The sequence below is a fragment of the Podarcis raffonei genome, chromosome 13 (genome assembly GCF_027172205.1).
Source record: "Podarcis raffonei isolate rPodRaf1 chromosome 13, rPodRaf1.pri, whole genome shotgun sequence".
Classification (NCBI taxonomy): domain Eukaryota; kingdom Metazoa; phylum Chordata; class Lepidosauria; order Squamata; family Lacertidae; genus Podarcis; species Podarcis raffonei.
This window is the reverse complement of record NC_070614.1, coordinates 2,354,936-2,380,831: the sequence shown is the minus strand read 5'-3', so window position 1 is coordinate 2,380,831 and position 25,896 is coordinate 2,354,936. Positions and strand designations below refer to the sequence as shown.

At 44.7% G+C, this 25,896-nt stretch overlaps 1 protein-coding gene across 1 annotated transcript in view; it reads right to left on the bottom strand.

Moving 5' to 3' along the window:
• The window catches only part of SPATA48 (spermatogenesis associated 48), a 35,326-nt gene extending 9,825 nt beyond the window's left edge, over positions 1–25,501 (bottom strand). Inside the window, exons 1-7 of the mRNA XM_053361889.1 lie at positions 24,284–25,501; positions 18,030–18,127; positions 17,400–17,473; positions 14,273–14,411; positions 12,654–12,721; positions 10,241–10,282; positions 6,921–7,028 (exon numbers count right to left, since the gene is read on the bottom strand). Coding sequence (XP_053217864.1) covers positions 6,921–7,028; positions 10,241–10,282; positions 12,654–12,721; positions 14,273–14,411; positions 17,400–17,473; positions 18,030–18,127; positions 24,284–24,767 — 1,013 coding nt within the window. The 5' untranslated portion in view covers positions 24,768–25,501. The remainder of the gene's footprint in view (positions 1–6,920; positions 7,029–10,240; positions 10,283–12,653; positions 12,722–14,272; positions 14,412–17,399; positions 17,474–18,029; positions 18,128–24,283) is intronic.
• Positions 25,502–25,896: the final 395 nt, after the last annotated feature.

Here is a 25,896-nt window from a genome sequence, read left to right as displayed (position 1 = left end):
TTTTGTTTTGAACTTTTACTACAAGAAACCAATACTATTTTGAGATATACAGCATAAGCAGATATAAGCATTATATCCACATAAAACGTCAAACCGCACCAAAGGTGGGAAGAAGGGTTTCTACTGCTATTTATATTTTGGGGTTTCTCTGACATTTAGGTCATCATGTGGACTATTCTTAAAGGCAGCATCTCCCAACTGCTATTACAAGCCATTAAGGGCACATGAAAAGCATTGCATCCCTGGCCCTGCCCATCCTGCACTTCCATAGCAAGACCACAGCCTTGGCAGGAGCCCTGGCCATGACAACAAGGAAATCTCCCTGAGCATTCAGGAATGCATCAGATTCCATTCATCCATAACAATCCATGCCGGGGGACACTGCCAGTCAGCCAAAATCTCACCGGGGAATGATCTGTCCATAACACTGGCCTCCTCAAGCCCTCCTAACACTGGATCTGTGCCAACCAACTCTGCAGACCAAACACCTGCCCTGCCACATCTATGTATCAGTCAGGCCTGTAACATAGTGAGATAGCTCCATGGTAGTCACAGAGACCATGAAATCGCAAGCTAGCCCATGACTAGGCCACCACAGCACAAATGTGAGGCATGAAATCGCCTCTAAGCTGTGGAGCTGAGGGCGCTGCGGTGCATTTGGGTGGGCTATACACCAACATCATCTTGGGCCCAGCACCGGGAACAACCCCTTGAAATCAGTCAGAGCAAGCTGGCCTCCTGGTGAGAGCAATGGAAATGTTATGGGCGACAGTGACTTGCACCCTGCCCCACTGGGCTGGGTTGGTGTTGCACCAAGTACCTGGGGGGACAGTGCTGAGTCAGCACAGCCCCTCACGCCAAGTCAGCACACTCACCCATGATCAGATCATGAATGACAGATCACTTGTTTTGGACCACGCTGGAGGTTAGTGGCATCACCAGAAGGGGATTGGTTGGCACGCTCTACCAAATCATGACAAGTGCAGAAGGAATGATAGGTTAAAAACTCTCTCACTCCTTTATCTGTACCCCACTGTCATACCAGCCCCATGCTTGTCACTACAAAAATGGAATCCCTCTGCCCCGGACCCCCGGACCTAGCCCAGGCACACAGCGCCATCTCCTCTCAATCAAGCAACAGTCAACAAATGCAGTAATGAACAACCCTGTGTAAAACTGCCTAAGTGCCAAGCAGCAATGGAGTGCAGATATAGAAGAAATAAAAGTATCTAATAACAGAAAAGGACCATGTTCCAAGTGCAAGAGACCTCACCTTTAGGGCTAGGCAATATCTGTTTTTCAACATTGTGATATATCACCAGCTAACCATGGCGATACAGTGATATATCACGATGCCTGAAATAATGCTGAAAAAGCAGCTGGGCTGGGGAGGGAGGGAGAAGCGGCCAGGAGGAAGGGAAGGAGGCTGCTGCTGACTCAGGTGAAGGAGCTCCTGCCTGATCCCTCCCTCCCTCCGCAGCCCAGCCTCAGCCAAGGGAGCCTAAGAAGGTGCTCTCCCATCTGCTTGCCTGCCTGCCTGCACGCTCGCCTTCGCCTGAGCAAGGGGGCTGCCTCTTTCCTCTCGGTTGGTCACAGGAGTGACAGACCAAGACTGCCTTTGTCCAGCGACACCCCCCCCTCTCTAGCTTCAAACGAAAGGAACAGGCACATCCAAGCCATGCAGAAACAACTGGTGCCAAGCAGGGCTACTGAGAAAATGGGCTAACCCTGGGGACAAATTGGAGGGTCCGACAGAGAGGCCTGCAGGGCTGTATTTGGCTTCTGTGCCAGAGGTTCCCCACCCAACTTAAAGTGTGATGCTGCAAAACAAAACAAAACCACCCTGCAGCACCATCAGCTTTAATGGTCATGAAGGGATGGGCAAAGATTTTCTGCAATAGGCAGCCAGTGCTCGGTATAGCAGTCCCCTCCTCCAGTGGCCTCCCATCTCTCACCCAGGAAATATACCACCACACCAAAGCTAATAGAAGGGAAAGGAGAATGTGAGCCGCTTTGAGCCTCCTTAAAGGGAGTGAAAGGTGGGATATCAAATCCAAACTCTTCTTCTTCTTCTTCTAATCCTGTCCAGGCTCTCCCCTCAGGAGTCACAGATATCTGGTGTCCAGAGACCCAGCCAACTCCAATCCCTGTGCCAAACCAACGTGTGTGTGTGTGTGTGTGTGTCCCCTTATTGCAGGGGGTTGGACTAGGTTACTCTTGGTGTCCCTTCCAACTCTACAATTCTGTGATCTCCCCAAAGGATGTTTGGTGTTGCTTTGACTGACAGTGTTCTGTTATCTATGGCAAGACTTGCTCCTTTCAGCAGCTGGGCCCTGGGACTGGCCCCGTGGTGTCCCTGGCACCTCCCACTGCTCTTGCAACCAGCAGTGGGTGTAGTTGGCCCCCCCTGCAAGCCCTGTCCTTGCCACCTTCCACTCTGCTGCAGATGGCAGGCTGTCATAGAGGGAAGCTTGCAAGCCATAACTGATCTCCTCATTCAGGAATCCCTAAGAGGCTTCCAAGGAACAGCAGAGTTCCCCACACGGTTTAAAAATGATTATTTGGCAGTAGCACAATATATCCTCTTCTGGTTTTTTTGTTCCTTTTGGCATGCTCCACCACTAAGATTCTCTAGTTCATATAAGACTATTTTTCAGAAATGGCATGCGGCAGAAGCACAATTAGCAGCTGTGTGAAAAGTTAAAGGAACCAACATTTTTACAGCAGTGAACCTTTAGCATCTTCAGGCGACCTCTAGTGGCCAAATGTCCTCTCCACACCTAAAGTACATGGAGGTACTTTGTTTGGGCAGAGAGTATATTTCAAATAACCCCATGTTTTCTTCTTGTGTTGTTAATGATGAAGAATCATAGAACTGTTGGAAGGGACCCAAAGGGTATTCTGTCTAGCCCATCCCCCTGAAATACAGGGTTGTGTTTCTCTGGAAAATTCTTAGTTTTGAAAGTGTTCCTGACAATTTTATAATTGAAATGAATATATATTTAGTTACATTTCAGTACACGCATATAACCTGCCTTTCAAATGAGACAGTAAATTGGGATTTCCCATTGTGCACCATGCATAGTAAACAATCAAAGTCTCCTGTGCAAAGTCCAAAGTCATTGGGAGTGGAACTCCTCACACCAGCTTTGGGGTGGCTGTAAATTTCCACAGTCTGCCTGGGAGTGGCTGGGAAATGAAGGGGTGAAGGCTTGGCAAATGTGTGTATTCTGCCAGCATTGTTTTCCATCAGGATTCTTCCATGGGCACCTATGTCCTGCTGGTGGCATCTTCCAAGACCCACGGATGTGGCTGAGCTCCCCACTCTCTCACCTTCTTAAAGCCATCAGGTATCCAAGCATTACACCTTAAAAGTTTTTTTAAAAAGACTTTAATCATGAAGGCTCTGTACACACTCTGGTTTACCCTGTATCCAGGGGATTCCCATGGATAGTTTGTGAAGCTGTGTGCTCACGATATTAGACTCAATTCTTATCCATCCTGTAGTTTGAAAAACACTGCATTTTCAAACCAGTTTTGAACTGATTTGAAAACAGAACCCTTTGGAAGACCTCCATGCCCCCTCTCCACCCCCTGGTGGGACAGGCAGTGTGCAACCGAAAACGCATCCATGCATACTGATGTGTACAATGACATGCAACATGCAATTAGAGGGTAAAGGGCCTCTGGATGGTTAAGTCCAGTCAAAATCGACTATGGGGTGTGGCACTCATCTCCGCTTTTAGGCCAAGGGAGCCGGCATTTGTCTGCAGACAATTTTTCCGGGTCATGTGGCCAGCATAACTAAACCACTTCTGGTGCAACGGGACACTGTGACAGAAGCCAAAGCACAAGGAAATGCTGTTTATCTTCCCACTACAGTGGTACCTATTTATCTACTCATGCTAGGTCGCCAGGAGCTGGGACAGAGCAATGGGAGTTCACCCCGTCACACAGACTCAAACTGCCGACCTTGCAATCAGCAAGCCCAAGAGGCTCAGTGGTTTAGACCACAGCCCCACCTGCATCCCATATATTCAATTAGAAGTGCAGGGGGTGGGGAAACAATGACCTTGCTGAGTTTTAAGTAGGTAGTGAGTACACGGCTGGAGAGTGCCTCCATTTTCAGTCTTTAAAAAAGCATGCCTCAGGGAGCTTGGGAAAGATCCATTGAAACACTGAAATAAAGAGAAATTCCTCCATACTTATTATTTATACCCTGTCTTTTTTTCCCTTGACAGGGACTCAAGGCAGCTTACAGACAGAAATAACTGCTAAAAACATGGGGGGAATAATTAAACAATTAAACATAGGTTGAATTAAAACCAGTGCAATTTTTCAAGAAAAAGAGGTGCCTCAACCCACCATGAACACCTCCCTTGTTTTCATATAATGGCAACGGCCTGAGAGGTGCCAGAACTGAGTTCCGGCTTAAAAAACACCCTGATTATATGTGTGTATCTATCAATCTATTATCAATTAAAACAAGCAAATAATTACAACAGAAACAGCACAGCACCAGCTGTCCTTAAAAGCAGTCAGTCTCCCAAAGTCTTCACCTGCTGGCAGGAAGACAAGGAGGGAGCCAGTCTAGCTTCTCCACAGAGGGAGTTCCAAAGGTGTCTGGGAGCAGCCACTAAGACAACCAAGATGGAATTGCTCCCTATTAGTGTGTCAGACTATATGAACTATTCATATACTGTGTTTAGTATCGAAAAGGCATCTGGATGTCCCTATTCTCTTTACCCTGAGGTCCAGCGCCGAGGGCCTTCTGGCGGTTCCCTCATTGCGAGAAGTAAGGTTACAGGGAACCAGACAGAGGACCTTCTTGGTAGTGGCGCCCGCCCTGTGGAACGCCCTCCCTTCAGATATGAAGGAAATAAGCAGCTATCTTACCTTTAAAAGACATCTGAAGGCAGCCCTGTTCAGGGAAGTTTTTAATATTTAATGCTGTACAGTGGTGCCTCGCAAGACGAAATTAATTCGTTCCGCAAGTTTTTTCTTCTTGCGAGTTTTTCGTCTTGCGAAGCACGGTTTCCCATAGGAATGCATTGAAAATCAATCAATGCGTTCCTAGGGAAACCGCCTTCAGACCAGGTCCAGGGACAGTCTGTCCCCCGACCTCTTCTGAAGGCTGGGGGGGGGCAAGGACTTCTCCGCTGTCCCGGGGCGATCTGAAAATGCTGGCGGGCGGCAGCGCAGCGTTCGCCAGCATTTTCAGATCGCCCGGGACAGCGGAGAAGTCTCCGCTGTCCCGGGAAGGCAGGCGGGGGGAGCAAAGACTTTTGCCCCCCGCCGGCCTTCAGAAGAGGTCCAGGACCTCTTCTGAAGGCCGGCGGTGGGCCAAAGTCTTTGCTCCCCCCCGCCTGCCTTCAAAAGCCATCGGGATAGCGGAGAAACGCGCTGCGCTTCTCCGCTATCCCGGGAAGGCAGGCGGGGGGGAGCAAAGACTTTTGCCCCCCGCCGGCCTTCAGAAGAGGTCCAGGACCAATTCTGAAGGCCGGCGGAGATTTCCCTATGGGCTTCCTTCTTGCGAAGCAAGCCCATAGGGAAATTCGTTTTGCGAAGCACCTCCAAAACGGAAAACTCTTTCGTCTTGCGAGTTTTTCGTTTTGCAAGGCGTTCGTCTTGCGGGGCACCACTGTATTGTTTTTAACACTTGATTGGAAGCCGCCCAGAGTGGCTGGGGAAACTCAGTCAGATGGGCGGGGTATAAATAAATTATTATTATTATTATTATTATTATTATTATTATTATTATTATTATTATTTACCCTTGCAGTAATTCTGAGATATGTCACTATCTGCTCCTTTTAAGACCTGATGCTTAATGAGTAAGTTAAACTAGCTGCACCCAAAGGCTAGCTGCAGCTAAAAACTGAGCTATACAACCATATTGAGCACACAAATAATATCTTACATATTCTTGACAGACAATATCATTACAGATTGCAGATGTGTGTCAAAGCCTTCCCTGTCTGACTGCTCTTACCTATGAAAATGCTTCGTGTACATAGAAAACTAGCATATGATTGCAGATGATTTTATCCTAGGCCCCCTGATATGAGGCTTGTCTATGTGCTTATGAGAGAGCATACCAGCCAGTGATCCCTGCCAACAGTGTGAAGTCGCCATTGAGGGGCCTAGTAGAAATTTTTCCACTTGGCAAATTGGCAGCAAATTGTAGCAAATTGTCACAACTTTTATGGTATGGCAGTTAGGCATTGGAATAATTCTGGAGAAGAGATGAGGGGAGGTAGTGCCATCACCTGCCCCACATATTGAAGGGTATTCCGTTAAAGGATTCTGGGGGGGTGTGGCCCTGTCCGAAGCCTAGGGAGGTGAGGGCCCAAGGCACGACCCCTATTAGTGACCCCCCAGGGGAGCTCCTCGTTAATGTGCATCAGCAGGACTCCCCCTACTGGTGGTTAACCCTTTCTGGGCTCCCAGCAGATAGGCTGGAGTCAGATATAGTTGGTTAGATCCGATGCCTAAGCCGATACCGCTCATCATCTGTAACCAATAAAGTTGTGGCCTTTTTTAGCCCATTAACCTTAATTATTTGAGTCTTGTGTCTTTATTCAACAAAAGGGGGGGGGGGTCGAGACCTTGCACTGCTCTGGTTCGCCAGAAGCGGCTAAGTCATGCTGGCCACATGACCCGGAAGCTGCCTGCGGACAAATGCCATCTCCCTCGGCCTATAGAGCAAGATGAGCACGCAACCCGAGTCGTTCACGGCTGGACCTGACGGTCAGGGGTCCCTTTACTATCCCAGAAGTCTGTAGTTGAGTCACCCGCATCCAGTCGCATATACTCTGGTTCCAAATAAACTTAAATCCTGCTTGGCAGCATGATATGGAGTCTCTCAGGTTCTCAATCAGTAATTACTATACAAGAAAGGAAACTTGAGGTTTACATACTAGGAAGATTTCACATATTGTGGTTCTGCATTTCGAACTCTGCTGTGAACAATTACATCTACATAGGGATTGTCCAGGTCATCAGGATTCTCTGCACCAACACAGCCTCTGTTTGGATGAAAAGGGGGGAATGAATCAAAAGGCAAATATGTATTATTTATAACACAGCTGGCTGAGGCCACCGAAGCTCCAAGTTTTTCGTTATTTATTTAAAAGGTGCACAAAAACATACAGAGAGATTTGTGCAGTCACGTACCAAAATACACATAAAACTAGGCAGTGTGCTTGTAGGTGGAATAAGCTAATTTGGGGAAACTGTAAATAATGTGAGAAAGAAATGGAGTCACCATTGCTTCCACTGCCTTTTGTATTCAGCCCCAAGAAACTGGTATAGCTCATTTTTTTGTAACAGTTTCATTAGTTTCTTCCATATTTCTATATCCAGTACACAAAAAACCAACCATAGTAATAGTACTAGGAAATAGCAATGTCTCAGAAGCCATGATTTCTGACCCACAATGCTGAATGTAGCCCATTACTCTCATGTTGTGATATGCTACATGCTTGATAATCCCCCTCATGCTTTTGCCATTCCAAGCAAGTGGCAAAAAACAGGAGGTTTCTCAAGCCACTGGGAAGGCAATGGATGTGGCTGGCGGGCTGTGCTTGGCTTGCTGGATCACAAGTTGTGCAGGCCTGGGGCAAATATGCAGGGGCCACAAATTTCAGTTGGCCTCAGTAACCAGACATGGATGGAGTTTCTTGCCGAGCCCTAATACACTCTTGCATCCTAACATGGACAGCGGGTGTAGAGGAGGAGCACAGTATCATCTCTGACCTTCTGCTGCATTTTGGAGACAAAATGCCTTGGTATATCCAGAATGGTCCACAAACGGTGCTTATCACCATTTCTGTAGTGCCTTGTTCCTATCCCTTTTGACAAGCACCTCTTCTGACTCGACACTATGCTTTGGAGACACGATTTCTTAAACACAAGGACCCTGCCCAGGGATGTAGGAGCTAATAAGACCCTCTTAAATCCTCCAGTGGGGCTTCCTTATTGCACATTTCAAACCTATTCAGTGCTGGTATTTAGAACTGCCTGGCCTCACCTCCAAGTGAAACTCCCCCCCCCCAAAAAAAAACACCTCCTGTTTTTTGCCTCTTGCTTAGAATGGCAAAACTCATGTGGCAAGTGCCAACAGGACTGGAGCCAAAAGGGGACACTGAGAAACAGGGGAGTAGATAGAGTATACTAAAACCACCGGTAGATGTGGGGACCTCTCCTGCATAGCCCAAAGAGAACTGCGTATGCTCAGTAGGCATAGCAGGTTGAGTGTTACTTGGAAAAGAACAATGAAAAGGAGAAAGGAGAGAAGCGTGGGCTGGCGTGGTCTGCTGGAGCCCCTCATGCCTTCTGCCTTATAATATGGTGCTTCAAGGTGAGGATTCACTGCAACATTTTGTCATAGGTCTGACTTGTCCCAGCTGGCTGTTCAACTGTCCACAAGGACCACAATTGCTAGAGCAACTTCTCAAGTCAGTTTCCAAGCTTCTCATAGATGATTTATGAAATCACACAGCCATAGGATAGGTTTTGCAGCAGGTAATAGCCTGAATTGCATGCCTATTCTATTTATCAGCCCTCTTAATATGAAGTCAAGCATGAGAGTGAGTTCATTTCAACTGACAATCTTCTAAAATCAATTCTATACATTGGGATAATCTCAATGTAGGGAAAATATGTATATTAAAATGGTGGAGGGGTGGTACAAAGTTGATTTTTCTGCCATGAACGGTAATAAACTGAGAAGAAGCATATACGAGTATAAGAAACTACAAATTTTGACCAAACTCTATGAATTTTGACCAAACATCCAGTGAGTCTAGAAGTGACCAGTTAGATAGGAAGCTCATATGAAGTCAACATTGTTTATCTCCAGCATAAATAGGCACACTGCCTTTGAATGGGAAAGTTCTGTTTAACTGTCATGGCTGATATTTAGTAAAAAAAAAATCTCTATAATCTGTCCAGTCCTTTAAATATCAGGCTAATCTAGTGGCCACAACATACTGTATATTTTGTGGCAATGAATTTAATATGCTAATTATGTACTGTGTTTCCTCATGGACTCCACTGGAAGATCATCAACATTTGGCTTATCTCTTCCTTTAAATCTTTCCATTTCAGCTGGTCATTACATTCTGTAACTTAAGAAATGGTGCTCAAGGCTCATCCAGACTTCCTTTTGTGCCGCATTCTAGGCACAGGTCCAGGCTTTAACTCTGTGTCTGAGTGGTTTCCTTTTCGCCCTGGCACTTTCCTCAGGAAAACCCACGTTTGCTACTGAATCAGAGCAAATGCCAATGGGGTTTTCTGCAGATTGCTGGTTGCTCTGATTCAATTGTAAAATGCAGGTTTTCCCAGGGAAAGTGCCACAACAAAAACAAAACACAATAACTGCTCGGACATGGAGTTTTAAAGCATGGACCTGTGCCTCGGAAGTGCAGCGCAAAAGAAAGTTTGGATGAGTCCTGATTTTGGTTTTTCCTCCTCCTTCCCAATCCCTTTTCTTTCTGTCATGTATTTTGAGACAGGAAGCCTAAAGACAAGGGTTTTCTTATCAATGACATTTGTAAGCCATTCTGAAAACATTTTATGGCTAGGGTGACTAGATGCAAAAGATGCACGTTTGTGTAGAAGAAATTTCAGTAGCTATACATGTAATAACAAGCTATGCCTGCTGAAATTTTCTCCCCTAAACCGCCATTAAAAGTGCAAGAGCCCTGCATTCTTTTGTGTCTGACCACCTTATTTCTGGTTGTAGAGTGGGTTAAAAATGCTTTAAATAAATACATGTATTTTTCTTCTGTCCTCCTGCCAATTAATTTATCTGGTGATTCTGAATTCTAATATTATGAACTCACACAACATCCATTTTCTCATTATAAAAGACTGCACTCCTACACTTACCTGGGAGTAGACCCATCAAGCTCAACTGGGCTTACTTCTGGTGCAGAGTCCTGCTATCTCCCCAGCTCAGATTCATGACATTACTCCTCATATTGTTGAATCTCCACCTGACTTTTGGAATCTCTTTCTGTGATCCGTGGCCTACTGCTCTTGCTTTGTTTCTCTGTTAGGCTTAAGTGCTCCTTGATCTATGGATGCCATTGTAAATCAGAAGACAGGAGTCAACGGCATCCATAGGACCAAGGAGCACTTATGCAAACAGACTGCGTGGCTTTGTCTCTTTTTGCACGAACAAATTCCCTGCTTAAGAGAAAAGATATATCTTCACATAACAACTTTTACTTACGTGTATAAAGGGAGATGTTGAGTTCGAGAGCAAGGACTAACACTGTTAAAGATGAAAGGCACATTAAATTGGTTAACTTACTGCCTACTAATGTACAATCAATATTTGGTATGTTATCAGATGTGACAACTTTCAGACAATTTACAATGGCATGTATATTTTTAAGAGCACATAGTGGATGCAGGGTCCTAGTTCAGCCTTGGTAGGTAGTAAAAACTTTAATTCTGTAGTAAAAACTTTAATTCTGGGTTTCCAACACTTAGGGTGATACCATTGCCTGACCGGCTAGGTCTTGCAGATTCTAGCCTTGCCACCTGGTGCCTTTTGCACCACCAGCTTGCCCTGGATCACCAGACTTCACTCAAAGTGTACATGTGAATGTGCATGTGCGTGCGCTCTCTCTCTCACACACACAGCAAGTCTTGAAGAGCTTCCATGGTGATGCTTGCTCCTTAGAATGCAGCTCTGCAAAGGGTCAGGCAATGAGGTAATGAGGAAAGAGGGAGAGTCAGTTAAGGAAGGGCAGTTGGTAAAGGAGAGAAGCAGACTGAAGAAACTGGAGACAGAGATCTGAGGAAGAAAGGAGAGAACAAGGAGGAAAGCAAACTCTAGTGGCCTGAAAGACTGGGACAGAAGGACAAGGGACACAGACTGTCACATGACTATAGCAGCAGCCAACTGCCACTATTCATCTGCTCAACAAACTTGCTGTTGCCAAGTTCCGTGTGGGCAGGGCCAGCTCACCCATGAGGCAAACTGAGGCAGCTCCTCAGGCAGCAGAATTGTACAGTAGCAGTGGCTGGGGGTGAAATCTTGCAATGAATTACAGAACTCTTGTGAGATCTTGCCAGAAGCCTGGTAGGTAAAGCTTCGGGGGCAGTGAAGGAGGCAGCAATTTGCCATTTCGCCTCAGATGGTGAAACAGGGCAGGCTGCCCCTGCCTGCAGGGTTTGGGACTGGTTAGGGTGGGCATTGAGATTGTTAATCACTCTTAAGTTTATGTGCTAAAGAAACATGGTTACATCTATTTGACTCCCATGTGTTTGTTTGTTTGTTTGTTTGTTTGTTTGTTTGTCAGTCTGTCCCTCCTCCTCATCACAGAACTCTGAGGCTTTATACCATTCTTCTTAGTCAATGAGAAGAGTCATAGCTGTGGCTGACGTTTAAGGAACCCATGCTGCCTGGGGGGAACTTAAGCTGCCTAGAGTAGGGACAGAGGATTTAATTCAGCTTGCACGTAAAGGGAATCAACCTGATTTGCACCTTCTGAAACGAAAAACAAACTGTTACAGAAATGTAGAGAACTGAATTTAAGATTAGGAGAAAAGAGAAACGGAGAGAGGCGGAAATGGGCAAGATTCACCAATCTCCTGTACTAGGCAAGTTGACAGCTGGGGTGGAGTTAGTCCACACAATCCTGTGTGTGCGTGCATTCTTCAAATGTGCAAGTATTATAGAATCATAGAATAGAATCATAGAATCATAGAGTTGGAAGAGACCACAAGGGCCATCGAGTCCAACCCCCTGCCAAGCAGGAAACACCATCAGAGCACTCCTGACATATGGTTGTCAAGCCTCTGCTTAAAGACCTCCAAAGAAGGAGACTCCACCACTCTCCTTGGCAGCAAATTCCACTGTCGAACAGCTCTTACTGTCAGGAAGTTCTGCCTAATGTTTAGGTGGAATCTTCTTTCTTGTAGTTTGGATCCATTGCTCCGTGTCCGCTTCTCTGGAGCAGCAGAAAACAACCTTTCTCCCCCCTCTATGTGACATCCTTTTATATATTTGAACATGGCTATCATATCACCCCTTAACCTCCTCTTCTCCAGGCTAAACATGCCCAGCTCCCTTAGCCGTTCCTCATAAGGCATCGTTTCCAGGCCTTTGACCATTTTGGTTGCCCTCCTCTGGAACTGGAATTATCTGAACTGTCCCTTTGCAGAAGCAGTACTGGGAGAGAATTTTCTCCTTTCCCAGGTGGCGCTGGGGAGCAGATGGATTCTTGCGAGGAAGGGTAACGGTGATAACAAAATCAGGCAGAGTGGAAAGTACCTCTGCTGCCACCAGCATATCAGGCCCTTGTACCCTGCATTCCCCTTTAAAAAAAACCCAAACACAACCCCTAAAATAGTTTGGCCTTCAAGGTCGCTGGCAGCAAATGTTGCAGTATAAGTTATTCCCGCTTACAAACACAGAAAAGCACTTCTGGTCATAGCAAAGATCCGTCTAGCTCAATTGCACTCTCTCTCCCAGCCCAAATTCAGTGCCACCAAAACAACTGTACATATGCGTACAGCAAAAATCTTGTTTCGTGTCACTTTAAAATTACCATGATGTGAAACCATAAAAGAAAGTACAGATATTTTTAAAAATCTACAAACATTTTCAAACTATAGAAATCAATGAAGCTCACAAATTAATTGGCTTGTCCGGTGATATGAAGGCTCTTCTTTGAAATCTGTCCCAGAGGCTTCCCACAACCTGGAACAATAAGAATGTTTTTGGGATCACCACCTGTGCGAATAACACCGTTACTGCTAATAATCACAGTAACAATAAGAATAATCACATTCTGCACAGGAATTTTCAGTACTGTACTGAAAAGTGTCTGGCACATTGTAGCTGGTTATTCTCTCTCAGGCAGACAAGAAGAACTGGGAGTTTATTGAGAACGTACATGGGATGCGGATATTGGGACATGCCTGGGTCACAATTTCAGCACACATTTCTGCACAGGAAGAGTAGAAAGTATCACAAGAAGCTCGCTCAGTGTCACAGAAAGACAACACAGGCACGAGTTCTTACGATTATTATTTGTTCATTTAGATATTTGCTTATATACCAAGATGGCTTCTGGAGAGTGGTGAGGTTATGACACCTACCTTCACTTCTACAGCAAAGACCTTCACTATGCCATAGCAGGTCTTTGCTGTAGCCAGTGAGCATGGTGGGAATAAGATGGAAGAGAGGAATGGAACAAAACTTGTTTTGGCACTGAGGTAGTTTGATCTGCCATGGGACAGGATGCCTTTAATTGTGACATAAAGGCTTCTTAAATGACTATAGCTCCTCTCATCCAAGTCCTACATGAAAGCTTCCCCCACGGAGCAGCTATTAAGAGCAGACGAACGTCAGCTTCATGTGGAGACCTGCCTGGGAAGCACATATGGATTTATGTTTTTTAATTAATGTGGATGGATGGGATGGTTATTGTATTTATAATGTGAACTTATGGTTTTTCTCTCACACACTTCCCTTCTCTCTCTCTCTCTCTCTCTCTCTCTCTCTCTCTCTCTCTCTCTCTCTCACACACACACACACACACACACACTTTCCTTTCCTTTCTTAGTTCTCTGTTAAATTTGTTAAAAATAAAAGAGTAAACAAAAAATTCCACATGGAAAAATCCTGTCCCAGTCCCCAATTTCTTGCCTGGTTAACTCATTCCTCACTTTTCAGCACTAAAAATGAGCCCCGAGGCAACTTAGCTAAATACTTACAAAAAACATAATGAAAAGAGACAGCATTTAAACAGAGCCATCAACTCACAATCAAGCAGGAGGGAAATGCGGAGCAGCTCAGCATCTACGGTTGGGACTATTGCTCTCCTATATTACATGTGAACTTACCTGATACTTAGTCAGAGCCAGTGGCGTAGCGTGGGTTGTCAGCACCCGGGGCAAGGCAAGTAATTTGCGCCCCCTAACCTGTGGATTTGCGCACCCTAACCCTAACCCCCAGATGTTGCGCCCGGTGCGGCCGCCCCCCCTGCACCCCCCACGCTACGCCACTGGTCAGAGCATCCATCTAGCCTCATGCTGTTCATTCCTGACTAGCAGCAGCTCTGGGGGGTCTCCAGTAGAGTGCTTGCCCAGCTCTGCTACTTGAAATCCTTTTAACTGGAGAGCCAGGGAATTAAACATGGGGGGCACCTGTATAAAAAGTGTGTCTTCTACCACTGATCTATGTCTATGATTTAAACAACAAACAACAACAACAACCCATAAACAAGCTAAAATGAAGTTCACTGACTTGGCTTGTTTCTGCTTCTGGTTCATACTGCTTCATTGAAAAACGCTGCGAGACTCTATCAGCCCTTGGCTCTAATGTCGAATCTGGAGGCTTGACTTTGGGGGGCAACATTCTATCCCAGGGAATGTCTTCATTTGCTCTTCATTAAAAAGAAGGGAAAGAGGTTTTACAGCAGTGGTTGTGGCTAGACAGTGAAATAAATAACACAGATTTCCACCCCCCAAAGGTGGACAGATTTTTTAATGCTGGTTCCATAAGAGTCATTGACTGTGCATATAAGGGGGGGGCAGAGGGGGTTTGGTTATGTTACACGTTCGCAGAAAAAGTGTCTAAGATGGAAGAGCTTATTTCATGGGGGGGAATCTGGTTGTATTATGAAGCACAGAATATAATATGCATACTCCATAATGTATGATAAAATTATACATGGAGAGAGCCAGGACAGAAGCATGTGAGTTCTTGGCTTTTTACATCTAATAGTTAAAACTATTAACTTTACTTCGTAACAAAGGTCCCCATTCCATCACAAGCTAAACCACACATGGATGAAATGCTGAGCGACTCCTCCGCTGCCTCTTCACAGCCAAAGTATAATTTAGGATGGGCTGCAGCTTGGAGGATGTAAATGCATCTTTGCTGATTGAACACTAGGAGCTGAGCGCCCAGGCATCAAAAGCTGACCCAATAATGAGCACGGACTTGATGTTTATCAATATATCTCAATATATCTCAACTCAACTGAAGGCATACGAAACAAAGACCATACCCAGGAGGTCTCGTCAACCGGAGTCCCTCGTGTACAGTCTTATCTAGATTTACGCCATAGTCAAACTATTGAACTCAGTGATATTGCATAGCAATTTGCATGCCTGCATATGTATATTTTCAAGTTCTTTGTGACTGTACATACCTTGTGTGGATATTATTTTGATATTTTGATAGGTATTTTGCAATACCTATTGCATTGGGACATTCAGTGCATATTATACTTTCGGTGCATACAGAGCTGTGTTTTCATTGAACACAAGTTTCATTTACATGGGTGTTTAAGTATCTATTTGCCTTAATGTTAACACACAGAATGATGGAATATCTACTTGGTAGTAGGGGGCTTTGGGTCACCTTGAACAAGATAAAGTGACTAACAATTTTTTAATAATATTTTTATTGATTTTCATTATAATAAACATCACTTAAAACAAACATTAACAAAATTCACAATGCTGTTTTTACATTCAATAAAACATCCAGATGTGGGATTTCTCAAATCCCTTGACTTCCCTCTACCCCCTCCCATGGTTCCATTGTTTCATGGTCAATTCATGCATGTCTATGTAATATTATTAATCTATTTGTTTCCAGTTCTATCTTTTATCATAATAATGCAAATGTTTCTTACAATCCTGCTAATGTATCAACTTATATACAATGCTTTGATATATATGCAATAAAGATTTCCCATTCATTTCAAAATGTTATTGTCTTGATTTCTAAGTTTCTCTGTTAATTTAGCCATTTCTGCATATTCCATTAATTTGCCAGTCTTTTTTTGTGGGGATCTTTTCCTCTTTCCAAGATTGGGCTATCAATATTTGTGCCGCTGTAGTCACATACATAAAAAGATTTATATATATATTTTGGTATCTGCTTTCCTGTAATTCCTAATAAAAAGGCTTCAGGCTTTTAAACAAAGGTTATTTTAAACATTTTTTTTCCAGTTCATTATATATCATTTCCCATTTTTTAAATAACTTTACATTGCCACCACATATGATAAAACATACCTTCTAGCTCTTTACATTTCCAACATTTGTATTCTCTTGATTTATACATTTGTGCTAATTTAACTGGTGTTAGATACCACCTGTACATCATTTTCATATAATTTTATTTAATTAGTGAACAAGCTGTAAATTCCAAATCATTTTTCCAAAGTTTTTCTCATTCTGACATTTGAATGTTATGTCTAACAAATTTAATAAATAACCATCATCTTATACCTTCAGATCAATGACATGGCCATGTGTATCTGAATGGCTCTAAAATATCCCAACAGATCTTTGTTTTAGGCCTAATATTCACTGAGGTGGTCTGGGAAGCATCACTCCAGACTGCAGGTCTCGGCACTCAAAAGCAAAACCCAAATCCTCCCACATAGGAAACTAGCATGTCATGAAGAAATTTTGGCAAAAATTATTGTCCCTGACCTCCAATTTCTTATGTGCAGGCAGGCTCAGCCCAGTCATGAGGTGGAATGAGACAACTGCCTCAAGCAGTGGGCAAAGGGGAAGGCTGAACTGGCATGCCCCCTGGCCCCCCATCTCTCCCTGCTGCGGGCACAGTCACCTGTTCACCCCCCTACCTGTGGAAGGAATGGTTTCTGCTGCCCCTTTCTCTTCTTCTCCCTACGTTGCTCTGAGGAAGGGTGTGGGTGCTGGCAGAGTTTACTGCAGCAGAAAAGGCTATTTTATTCCACCCCTCTAAGTCTAAACAGCCTTCCCTTGCCCACCGCATCCAGAATGGTTGGCTCCGAGGAAAGATCCCGTCCTGCATTACTAAGGCACTGGAGAAACTACGAGTGCTATTGTTGGCAATGTGGCAGTGGTGGCAAGAAAAGTAATAGGGGGGAGGAAAGTGCGGCACAACACTGGGGGGAAAGGAAGGGAAACAGGATGCCTTCTTCAGTTCAGTTGAGATATATTGAGATATTGAGAGATATCAGGTAGGGGAGAGCTTGGAAGTGGGAGCTGAAGAAGCATTTCCCTAAATTTCTCAGCTGTAGCATTTCAGATTACAAGTGGGGATACATATGACTGAATGTTCTTCCATGTATTTTTTTAAAAATAAAAAACCCTTCACAAGCTCTCCCCTACCTGACGGCTAATCTTTGGAAAAGAAGCATGTCAACTTGTATTATTATTATTTACCCTCACTTGATTGTAATGTTCCAGGGCAGGCTATATCATTGAAATGTAATATTAAAAACAGTTTAAAACAACTTACAATCACAGAAACAAAGTGAGACCTAAAGGAGGGGTTCAACCGAAAGCTCCTACGTAGCATCCTGTCATCCAGGTGAACACCAACTGTTTAAAGAATCCTTTCCTTACCAGAAACAGAAGCTCACCTTTGAGCCACTGAGGTATACATATACTTCCGCGCTTTCTCATCTCTGAAGGCTTCAGAGGAAGGATCACTTGACTTCGTAAGAAACCATGATGAAGAGAAATCATAAAAGATAATGCAGGGATTAGTCCTTTAATTGAATAGTTTTCCAAGCTGTGTAATGTCTCAAGCACACAAGCATATGATTGCCACCCCTTTTCCTACTCCTGCACCTTTAGAGCAGCCTAAAATGTTCAGAGTGGCTTATTCAATAGAGCATGAGACTCAATGTCAGGAGCAGGGATTTGAGCCCCACGCTGCGCTAAAGATTCCTGCATTGCAGGTAGTTGGACTACAGAGGTGCCAGGTTGCCCCTACAATTGAGGGGGCCCATCGCGTGCCACATGTGAATGACGCCCCACACAGACAGCCGCACATCGTCTGGAGGAGGCTGAGCACTCTGGAGGAGCCAGATGCTGAAGCTGCAACACACCCTCTAAACACAGAGGCCCAGCCCCTTTCTAACACATAGAGAGGGGGCTGAAGACACCTCGGCCCCCTAGATTTAAGATGCCTGTTGGACTAGTATTAATTTGAAAATATGTTCCAGGTTTATACAAACAACAAAATCAATAGCGGGAAACAAAAATACCTTAATGTCTGGGTCCACATGAAATGCAAATCTATGAGGTGAAAAATTTTCTTTGACTTTAGGTGGAGCAGGTATAACTTTTACTGAACTTGTCCATCCTGAAAAAAAATGTTGAATTTCTTGTGCTATGCAGCCTACTACAGTATTAAAGATTACAACTAAGTTAAATAACTCTTATATTGCTATGTTAACTAACTTAAATGATTTTATGATGACTGTGGTGGTTACTGTGGTGGAAACAATGCAGTCTATGGCAGTAATTTGCCAAACTAATGTTATACCATGAAATGCTTGCAAACATACTTTCTAATGAGGGATGATATCAACAACTGAATGGTTGCCGCAGTCCACTTCAATGAAGTTGAAGTGAATTTTGAGTTTGGCTGAGAAAATACCACAGAAAACCCTGAAGGAGCATTATAGGTCAAAAAGAGAGAGTGAAATCAATGGCTAGCAGACACAGTGAGAAAGTGCCAGGGAGCCTAAGAGCCAGGTAACAAGGAGACAGAGTAATTGAAGGAAGGGGCAGAGCAGGAACTGAGAAGCAAGAACCTGAAGAGGAAGGGCAGATGGAGGAGAAACAAAGGGCTTGACAAATGAGCACTTAATAATGTGTGTGAGCTGCGGAGACGCATAATGTCAGGAGGGGCTGCATGACAGGAAACGGGGGGGGGGCATGTTGGTTTCAAGCCAAAAGTCAGAGGAATTGGCCACCCTCCAGGTGCCCGGCTTGAATCCTTGTTGACCTCCCTGTCTGCGACTCCCGGCAAGATCAGGCGAGATCTCAATCGGTGATCCTTCTCAAGGTGAGAAGAACACACCACTCCTCCCCTACCATCCCCAGGGAGGGGAAGGAGACAGACAGAAATGTATTTACATGCCTTTATTCCTGTCTTTCCAGCAGTACAGAGAAAACGTGATTGCACTCTCTCATCACCAACAGCAGAGAGAGAAAAACTCCTCCCATGTACTTCCAGTACAGGGTCATGTGACACTCTGAGCTAACATCCGGTGCTCAGTGCACTGAATAGACTGTCCTTTGTTCCCACGGTACAGTCCCAAAACATCAACATCCTGTTTGGCTATCCAGCCACCTGGAGCACGCTGCTGCATTGCTCCTTTTTCGTAACATCCTACCCCAAAAGAATCAATGCGTGTTGCGGCGAGCAAAGCGTGATCCAGAGAAGAAAACAAACAGTTGTTATACACATAACACTCCCCTGTTGTTACAGTTCCACCCTTGGAACTCCCCGCCACTGGTTTCCCCAGCGTACCTCTCTGGTTGTCTGGTTTCCAAGGAACGAGTGCATCTGCATTACCTTGGCTAGCAACTCTCTGTTGTGTCTTTGTCTCTGACTTAGACACAGCTCCAACCTGTCCTCGGTTGTGTACAACAGCAAGACATGCAACAGCTAAGTTAGCAAACTCTTCTGAGTACCTCTTGGGTGGTTCACCCTTTGTAACTCTCTCAGACCTACGTATGAGGTGCTGATCCTCTCTGCTCACTGGTTCAGTCTCAGGACTCTTTGGAGAACCAGTTCCAATAGTAAACAGTGGTTCATCCTTCACCTGTGAAGGCCTATCCATTGTGTGAGATTTCCTCTCAATGACTGTGACAACTGAGCTCTCCGAGCTATCACTGTCACTCTCAGTACCACTGTAATCAGTAAAATCATCATCATAATCATCTGAATTGTCCTCAGTGGGAAATGTGTGTTCTATCACTCTCTCCTGTTCAGGAGCACTCTCTAGAAATTTTGTGAGAATCACCTGACCAGATTCAGACAAAATTATTCTGTAGAGACCCTTTTCATATCCCACAAAAATGCCTCTGGCATTCTTTACTCCACCTGGAGCTTCTGTTCTCACATGAGACCCAAAAACTTTGAAATGGGCAACAGAAGGTTTTCTCTGGAACAGTTTCTCAAAAGGAGAACTTCCCAACTCTTTTGAAACCTTTCTCAACCACGTATAATTATACGACATTAGAGACTCCGCCCAGTACTCATGTGACAGATGTAAACTAAGCAATTGCGCTTTCATCCCCTTTTGCAATTCTTTGTTCACCCGTACACAGACACCCCTGTTCCACGCTTTCGCTGAAACAGCAACCTTGTGTCTTATCCCTTTCTTCTGCAGGAACTCCTGAAAATCCTGTAAAAGAAAAATCTGCTTTTCATCTGTGAAAAGACAACCAATGTTAGCATCATGCATATTTTCAACCTTGTCACAAAACTCCTGAAACCTTTCCACGGCTTCCTGTGGCCTCTTCAACACATAAATCCAGACAAAGTTAGAGAAATGATCCACACACACAAGATAAAATCTTGCCTTGCCTCTAGATGGTTCTAGAGGACCAATCACATCAGCATACACTCGCTGAAACGCTCTGTCGACCCCGGTCACCTTCTTGGTCACACCTGCAAGAGAAATCAAGTTAGACTCAGATGCATTACATTCCATGTAATCACTTTGTGCATAAGTCAACAAATACAGTCCATCTTTCTCTCTGGCAGAAAGATACAACTCTCCATCTTTGAAGATCTTGCAGCTCTCAGCATCATAGGACATTTTCAGTCCTTTCTTTGCAATCTGCGAAACACTCAGCAGATTGAACTTCAATTCAGGAACCAAGTAAACATTGTTTATAGTCAAGTTCAGACTCTTAAGATACACAGTTCCTATCCCGGTCGCTTCCAGCTCCTGACCGTTGGCCTGTTTCACAGCGAAGCTTTGCTTCTTAAACGTTGAAAAGAGTCCTTTGTGTGGGGACATATGAAACGTACATCCAGTGTCGATTACAAACGAGTTGTTTACATCTGGCGTGGTTCCTTTCGCCATCAAAGCCTTTGCAGGTTTCACCGAAGGCTTGGTATGACTTTTGCCTGACGCCTCAGGCTTTGCTGAGCGGCCCTTAGCTCCTTTTGGCTGGCGTGGCTTCTTACAGTTCCGCTGAAGATACCCAGCCTGTCCACAATTGTAACATCGGATAACGTTCAAAGCTACAGCATCCTCTCCAGTAGCCACATAAGCGGGGGAATTAGAACTCCGTTCCTCCCTCCCCCTGTCCTTTACTTCCAGTGCAGCAAGCCTGTCCTGTTCATTCAAAACAACGGCACACACCCTCTCCGCGGTCAAATCTTGAGCCGGGAGGGAACCAAGCTGACTGGCAACGGTTTTGTAAGTCCGATTTAGGCTGTTTATCATCATGAAGCAAAACACTTCCTCCTGCAGACGGAAATTGCGTTCCACCATCTGCTGGCGCAGATATTTCATCTCCGTCAGGTGCGCTTGAACATCTCCATCAGGCGCAAGCCTCAGATTGGTCAGCTTCTCAAAATACAGCAACGCTGAAGAACCAGCATCCCTCTGATGTGTTCTACGCAGCGTCTCCCAAATCTCTCGCGCATACTCTAAATTCTGAATATGCACCAATTGGCTATCTGAGACACACAGAATTATAGCCGTCCTGGCCTTTAGATTCTGTGATTCCCAACCTCGCGTTGGTGCTGCAGGGATGGGGTTCTCAATCACCTCAAAGATCCTCTGATTCTGCAGCAGGGCCTTCATCTTTATAGACCAAGATGAATAATTGTCATTAGTCAGGGGAGGTGGATAGGGTAAACCTCCCCCCTTCTTGGCATCCATTCTGAATCCAAGTGTCTGCTCTCTCTGTCAAGCCTGTAAAATCCAAAAGTCTATATTGGGCTGTTGTTTACTGCCTTCACTGGCAGGCAAACTGCACGCTGTTTAAAGTCCTTGCACAGCTGCGTAGATAGCCAAAACAAACTTTGACTTCTCACGCTCTCACTGAGCCAGTCAGTAACTTTCCAAGCCTACTGACTGTCGTTGCCTAGCAACTGAGCATACCTTTTCTGCGGACAGGAAATCTTATCAACCACAAGAATTCCTGGTATGCAAGCCTTTGCTCTCAGAGCTGTTTTTCCAAACGCAGCTCTCGTGAACCAGAGAATAAATCAATCTGCGTTCACACTTTTTAGCCCGAAATTCAGCATACCTTTTGGGGCTCCGTTGCTTGGAAAACACCCCCTCTCGGTGTCCAGCTGTTATCTTATCTTCTTAGGTGCAGAGGATGGCAACAATCCATCTACCTCTCACCTCTCATGCTGATTCCCATGGATCAGATAACCATCGGCTATTGCTACCAGTTGTTGGTTTCAAGCCAAAAGTCAGAGGAATTGGCCACCCTCCAGGTGCCCGGTTTGAATCCTCGTTGACCTCCCTGTCTGCGACTCCCGGCAAGATCAGGCGAGATCTCAATCGGCGATCCTTCTCAACGTGAGAAGAACACACCACTCCTCCCCTACCATCCCCAGGGAGGGGAAGGAGACAGACAGAAATGCATTTACATGCCTTTATTCCTGTCTTTCCAGCAGTACAGAGAAAACGTGACTGCACTCTCTCATCACCAACAGCAGAGAGAGAAAAACTCCTCCCATGTACTTCCAGTACAGGGTCATGTGACACTCTGAGCTAACATCCGGTGCTCAGTGCACTGAATAGACTGTCCTTTGTTCCCACGGTACAGTCCCAAAACATCAACATCCTGTTTGGCTATCCAGCCACCTGGAGCACGCTGCTGCATTGCTCCTTTTTCGTAACAGGGCACACAAAGGAAGACATGGTGGGCAGAGTTCGGGAAGAGCCATCAAGGAATAAAGATCCAAGGAAATGGGGCAGTGGGTGCAGGGTTGAAGAAAAAAGGGGTTAAGAAGGAAGTTTGTTTGGGATCTAGAGAGCTAGACAGTGGCTTAACGGGGGGGGGGCTGGGTTTTTTGCCCTGGGTGAAGCCTCCAGAGCAGCACCATTGAGGCTCCCAGCCTGGGTGGGTGGGCCAAACTGGGTCTTTGGCCCGGTTAAAATAAAGCCTAGTTTCGTCCCTGGACAAAAGAGACTGTGAGCTGCTGTCAGGAAGTAGACAGGAGGCTGGAGGTTGTGACCCAGAGAGCCAATTGCTTATATGTTTACCAGGCCCAATAGGGTGCCGTTTTCTTTACTGCTGCTCCCCCTTTTAATATAATTTATATAACATTTTAAATTTGATGTTTTACAGTTTTTTCTGTGTTTGTTCTTCAAACTCTCCCATGAAGTACATATAGTTCCTTTTTATTTCCCTCCCACAGATATAGGTTACATCCACACCACACATTTAAAGAACTCTTATACCCTCCCTTCAGCTTCCCACAAAGAATCCTGGGAACTGTAGTTTGTAACAGGTGCTAAGCCTTGTTAGAACCTTAAACTAGTTCCCATGATCCTTTGGGGGAAGCAATGACAGAGTCCTTTCAATGTGTGGTATGGATGTGACCCGAGGCCGGGGTGCGGTGATTTACCCAAGGCCAAATAGTGAATCCACGGCAGAGGTGGGACTTGAAATTAAATTTAGCCTCTTAGATTAAAATGAACCACCAGCTCTCTTCTGCTTTAGATTAGTGAGCCTTTGGAACAACACAACGTATACTTTAGCAAACAATTACATGATCTGAGCTGTTTGGACAGGCAAGCTATATCTCATCTTGTATATTCTTATGTTATAGCTAACAAACCACCTATCAATATTTAAATTTATTTGTTTTAAAAACTTAGATTTCTACCTACTTTCTTTATAAAATAAGTCAAGGTAGCTTGCAACCACAAAATATCAAACAATATAAAAATAAATCAGGAAATAAAAATTGCAGCAACAGAAGCAATCTATCACGATGGAGGGGGAAGTGCGAAATGTGCCTGTATATGGCAGCGACAACTTGTTGTCTCTGTCAGTGGAGGATAGATTATTCAGGATCAGGAGAGGGATGTGTGCATTTGCTCTCCATAGAACAGTGTCCTCAAATGCAGTACTTCACTTTCCCCCTTTGAAGTGAATGACAGCATTTACTCATACTGCATGGAAGAAACCAAAAGGGTGCACCCAGAACCCTGTCTGAGCGAGGGTTGTCTGCCCTCTACATTTGATAAACCCAGTACTGCAGGGAGGAAACAGATTTTGCCCCTGCAAACGCCCTGCAAACTGAACTTAAGTAGAGGTCAGCAGGTAAAAGGTTAAACAACCCATTCCCCTCACCTGTTCTCCTTCAGCACTGCAACTTTTTCATTCACTAGGGGGAAAGTTAAATAAAACTCTGCATAGCATGCATTTTGGCACTTTAAGGGACATCATTTATGCACCTTGCGTCCTTTCATCAGACAATATAGTGAATACAATGAGAACAGTAAAAGATAGCACCATGTACCTCCAAGTTTGGACCTGAGAGAAATATCTGGCACTGCTCTTGAGTTCCACTGCTGGTCCTGCTTTATCTCTTCCAATACCGAGAGTCTTCTGTTTGCAGGCTGGTGTGTCGTATGTGGGAAGGGGGCCGACGGTGGAGGCTGCACATCTTTACCATTCCCCAGGGGTTCCTTGTTTTTGCTGTACATGATTTGGTTAGCTTCAACTGCACCTCCTGGGCTCACAAATCCTGAACTAGGGTTAATTATTGGCAGATCATCCCGATGTGGAGCTAAAAGGTAGGATTTATCTTCAGGTCGAATGAATGGATTGGATTTGAGAAAAGCATTACTGCATTTGTCGTGGAAACTGGTAAAAAAGTGTCTGTCTTCAGGTCCTCTCACAAAAGGCATATACATTCTCTTTAAGAGACCTTCATGCTGCTTCTGATGCATCTTGTGAGAATTGAAGTGGCTGAACTGCCTTGCAGTGACTCCAGAAGTCATAATTATTTTTGTATTGTTTCCAAGTAGAGATATTAGAGTCTTGATTGTTTTCTAATCCTGTCCAGGAACTCACATGGAAACTAACAGCACACCGACACAACCAAAAACCTTTCCAACTTATGGAAGAAAACACTTGTCAAATGAGAAGTCAACACTTCTTGTCAAATGAGAAGAGTCTCTTTGTTGCTTAGTGACAGTAGAACATGAGCACACAATGGAAGTTGTAGTGATGCATTTCATAGGGATTTGGATCCAGGAGAAAAGGCAGTGATCTTTCTGATCTATGAATGAAGCAATCGTTTTCTCTGCTTCACAAACAAATTATATGCTTTTTTTCTTCCCTACTGCAATGTTTTAAAATGTATTAAAGATTTAGATTGTAAAACATCAAAGTTCAAAATAATCAACTTATATAGCGTTATAGATTTAGGGTAAGCCCTAGAAATTAATAAATGCTAGGGTTTGGGTTGTTTGTGATATGATGGGAGAATGCAAGCTGCAAAGGAATTCCTGAGCTACGGTGATCAAGGAATAATTGAGGGACAAGAATAATACAAGGGAACTCCTTCCACCAGGTGTGAACAGAGACTGGGGATTTGGGAGGTTGCCAGGGTAACTGCTCTGATGGAGGACAAGGGGTTTCTGGGAAGAAAGGGGAAGAGGAGCAAAGATTCATCTTTGGGGGAGGCTGGCTGCAGGCAACCTGCGCTGCTACCTCTTGAAATGACTATGCCATAAGAATCATAGAATCATAGAGTTGGAAGAGACCACAAGGGCCATCGAGTCCAACCCCCTGCCAAGCAGGAAACACCATCAGAGCACTCCTGACATATGGCTGTCAAGCCTCTGCTTAAAGACCTCCAAAGAAGGAGACTCTACCACACTCCTTGGCAGCAAATTCCACTGTCGAACAGCTCTTTCCTGCAGATCTGGACTCCCTCCATGCAGACTGAATAAACCCTATTTCTTAAAGCCAGACGGTCTCCGCCGAGTCTTCTGTTCTCCAAAGGGACACAGACCCCATGGGCTCTTGCCTCCACTTGGCAGAGAGAGGGGCAGGCTTGTAACAAGAGGGACTTTTGTAACAATATTATAGTTTGGCCTTCCTCATCTTCCTGAGTGGTAATGT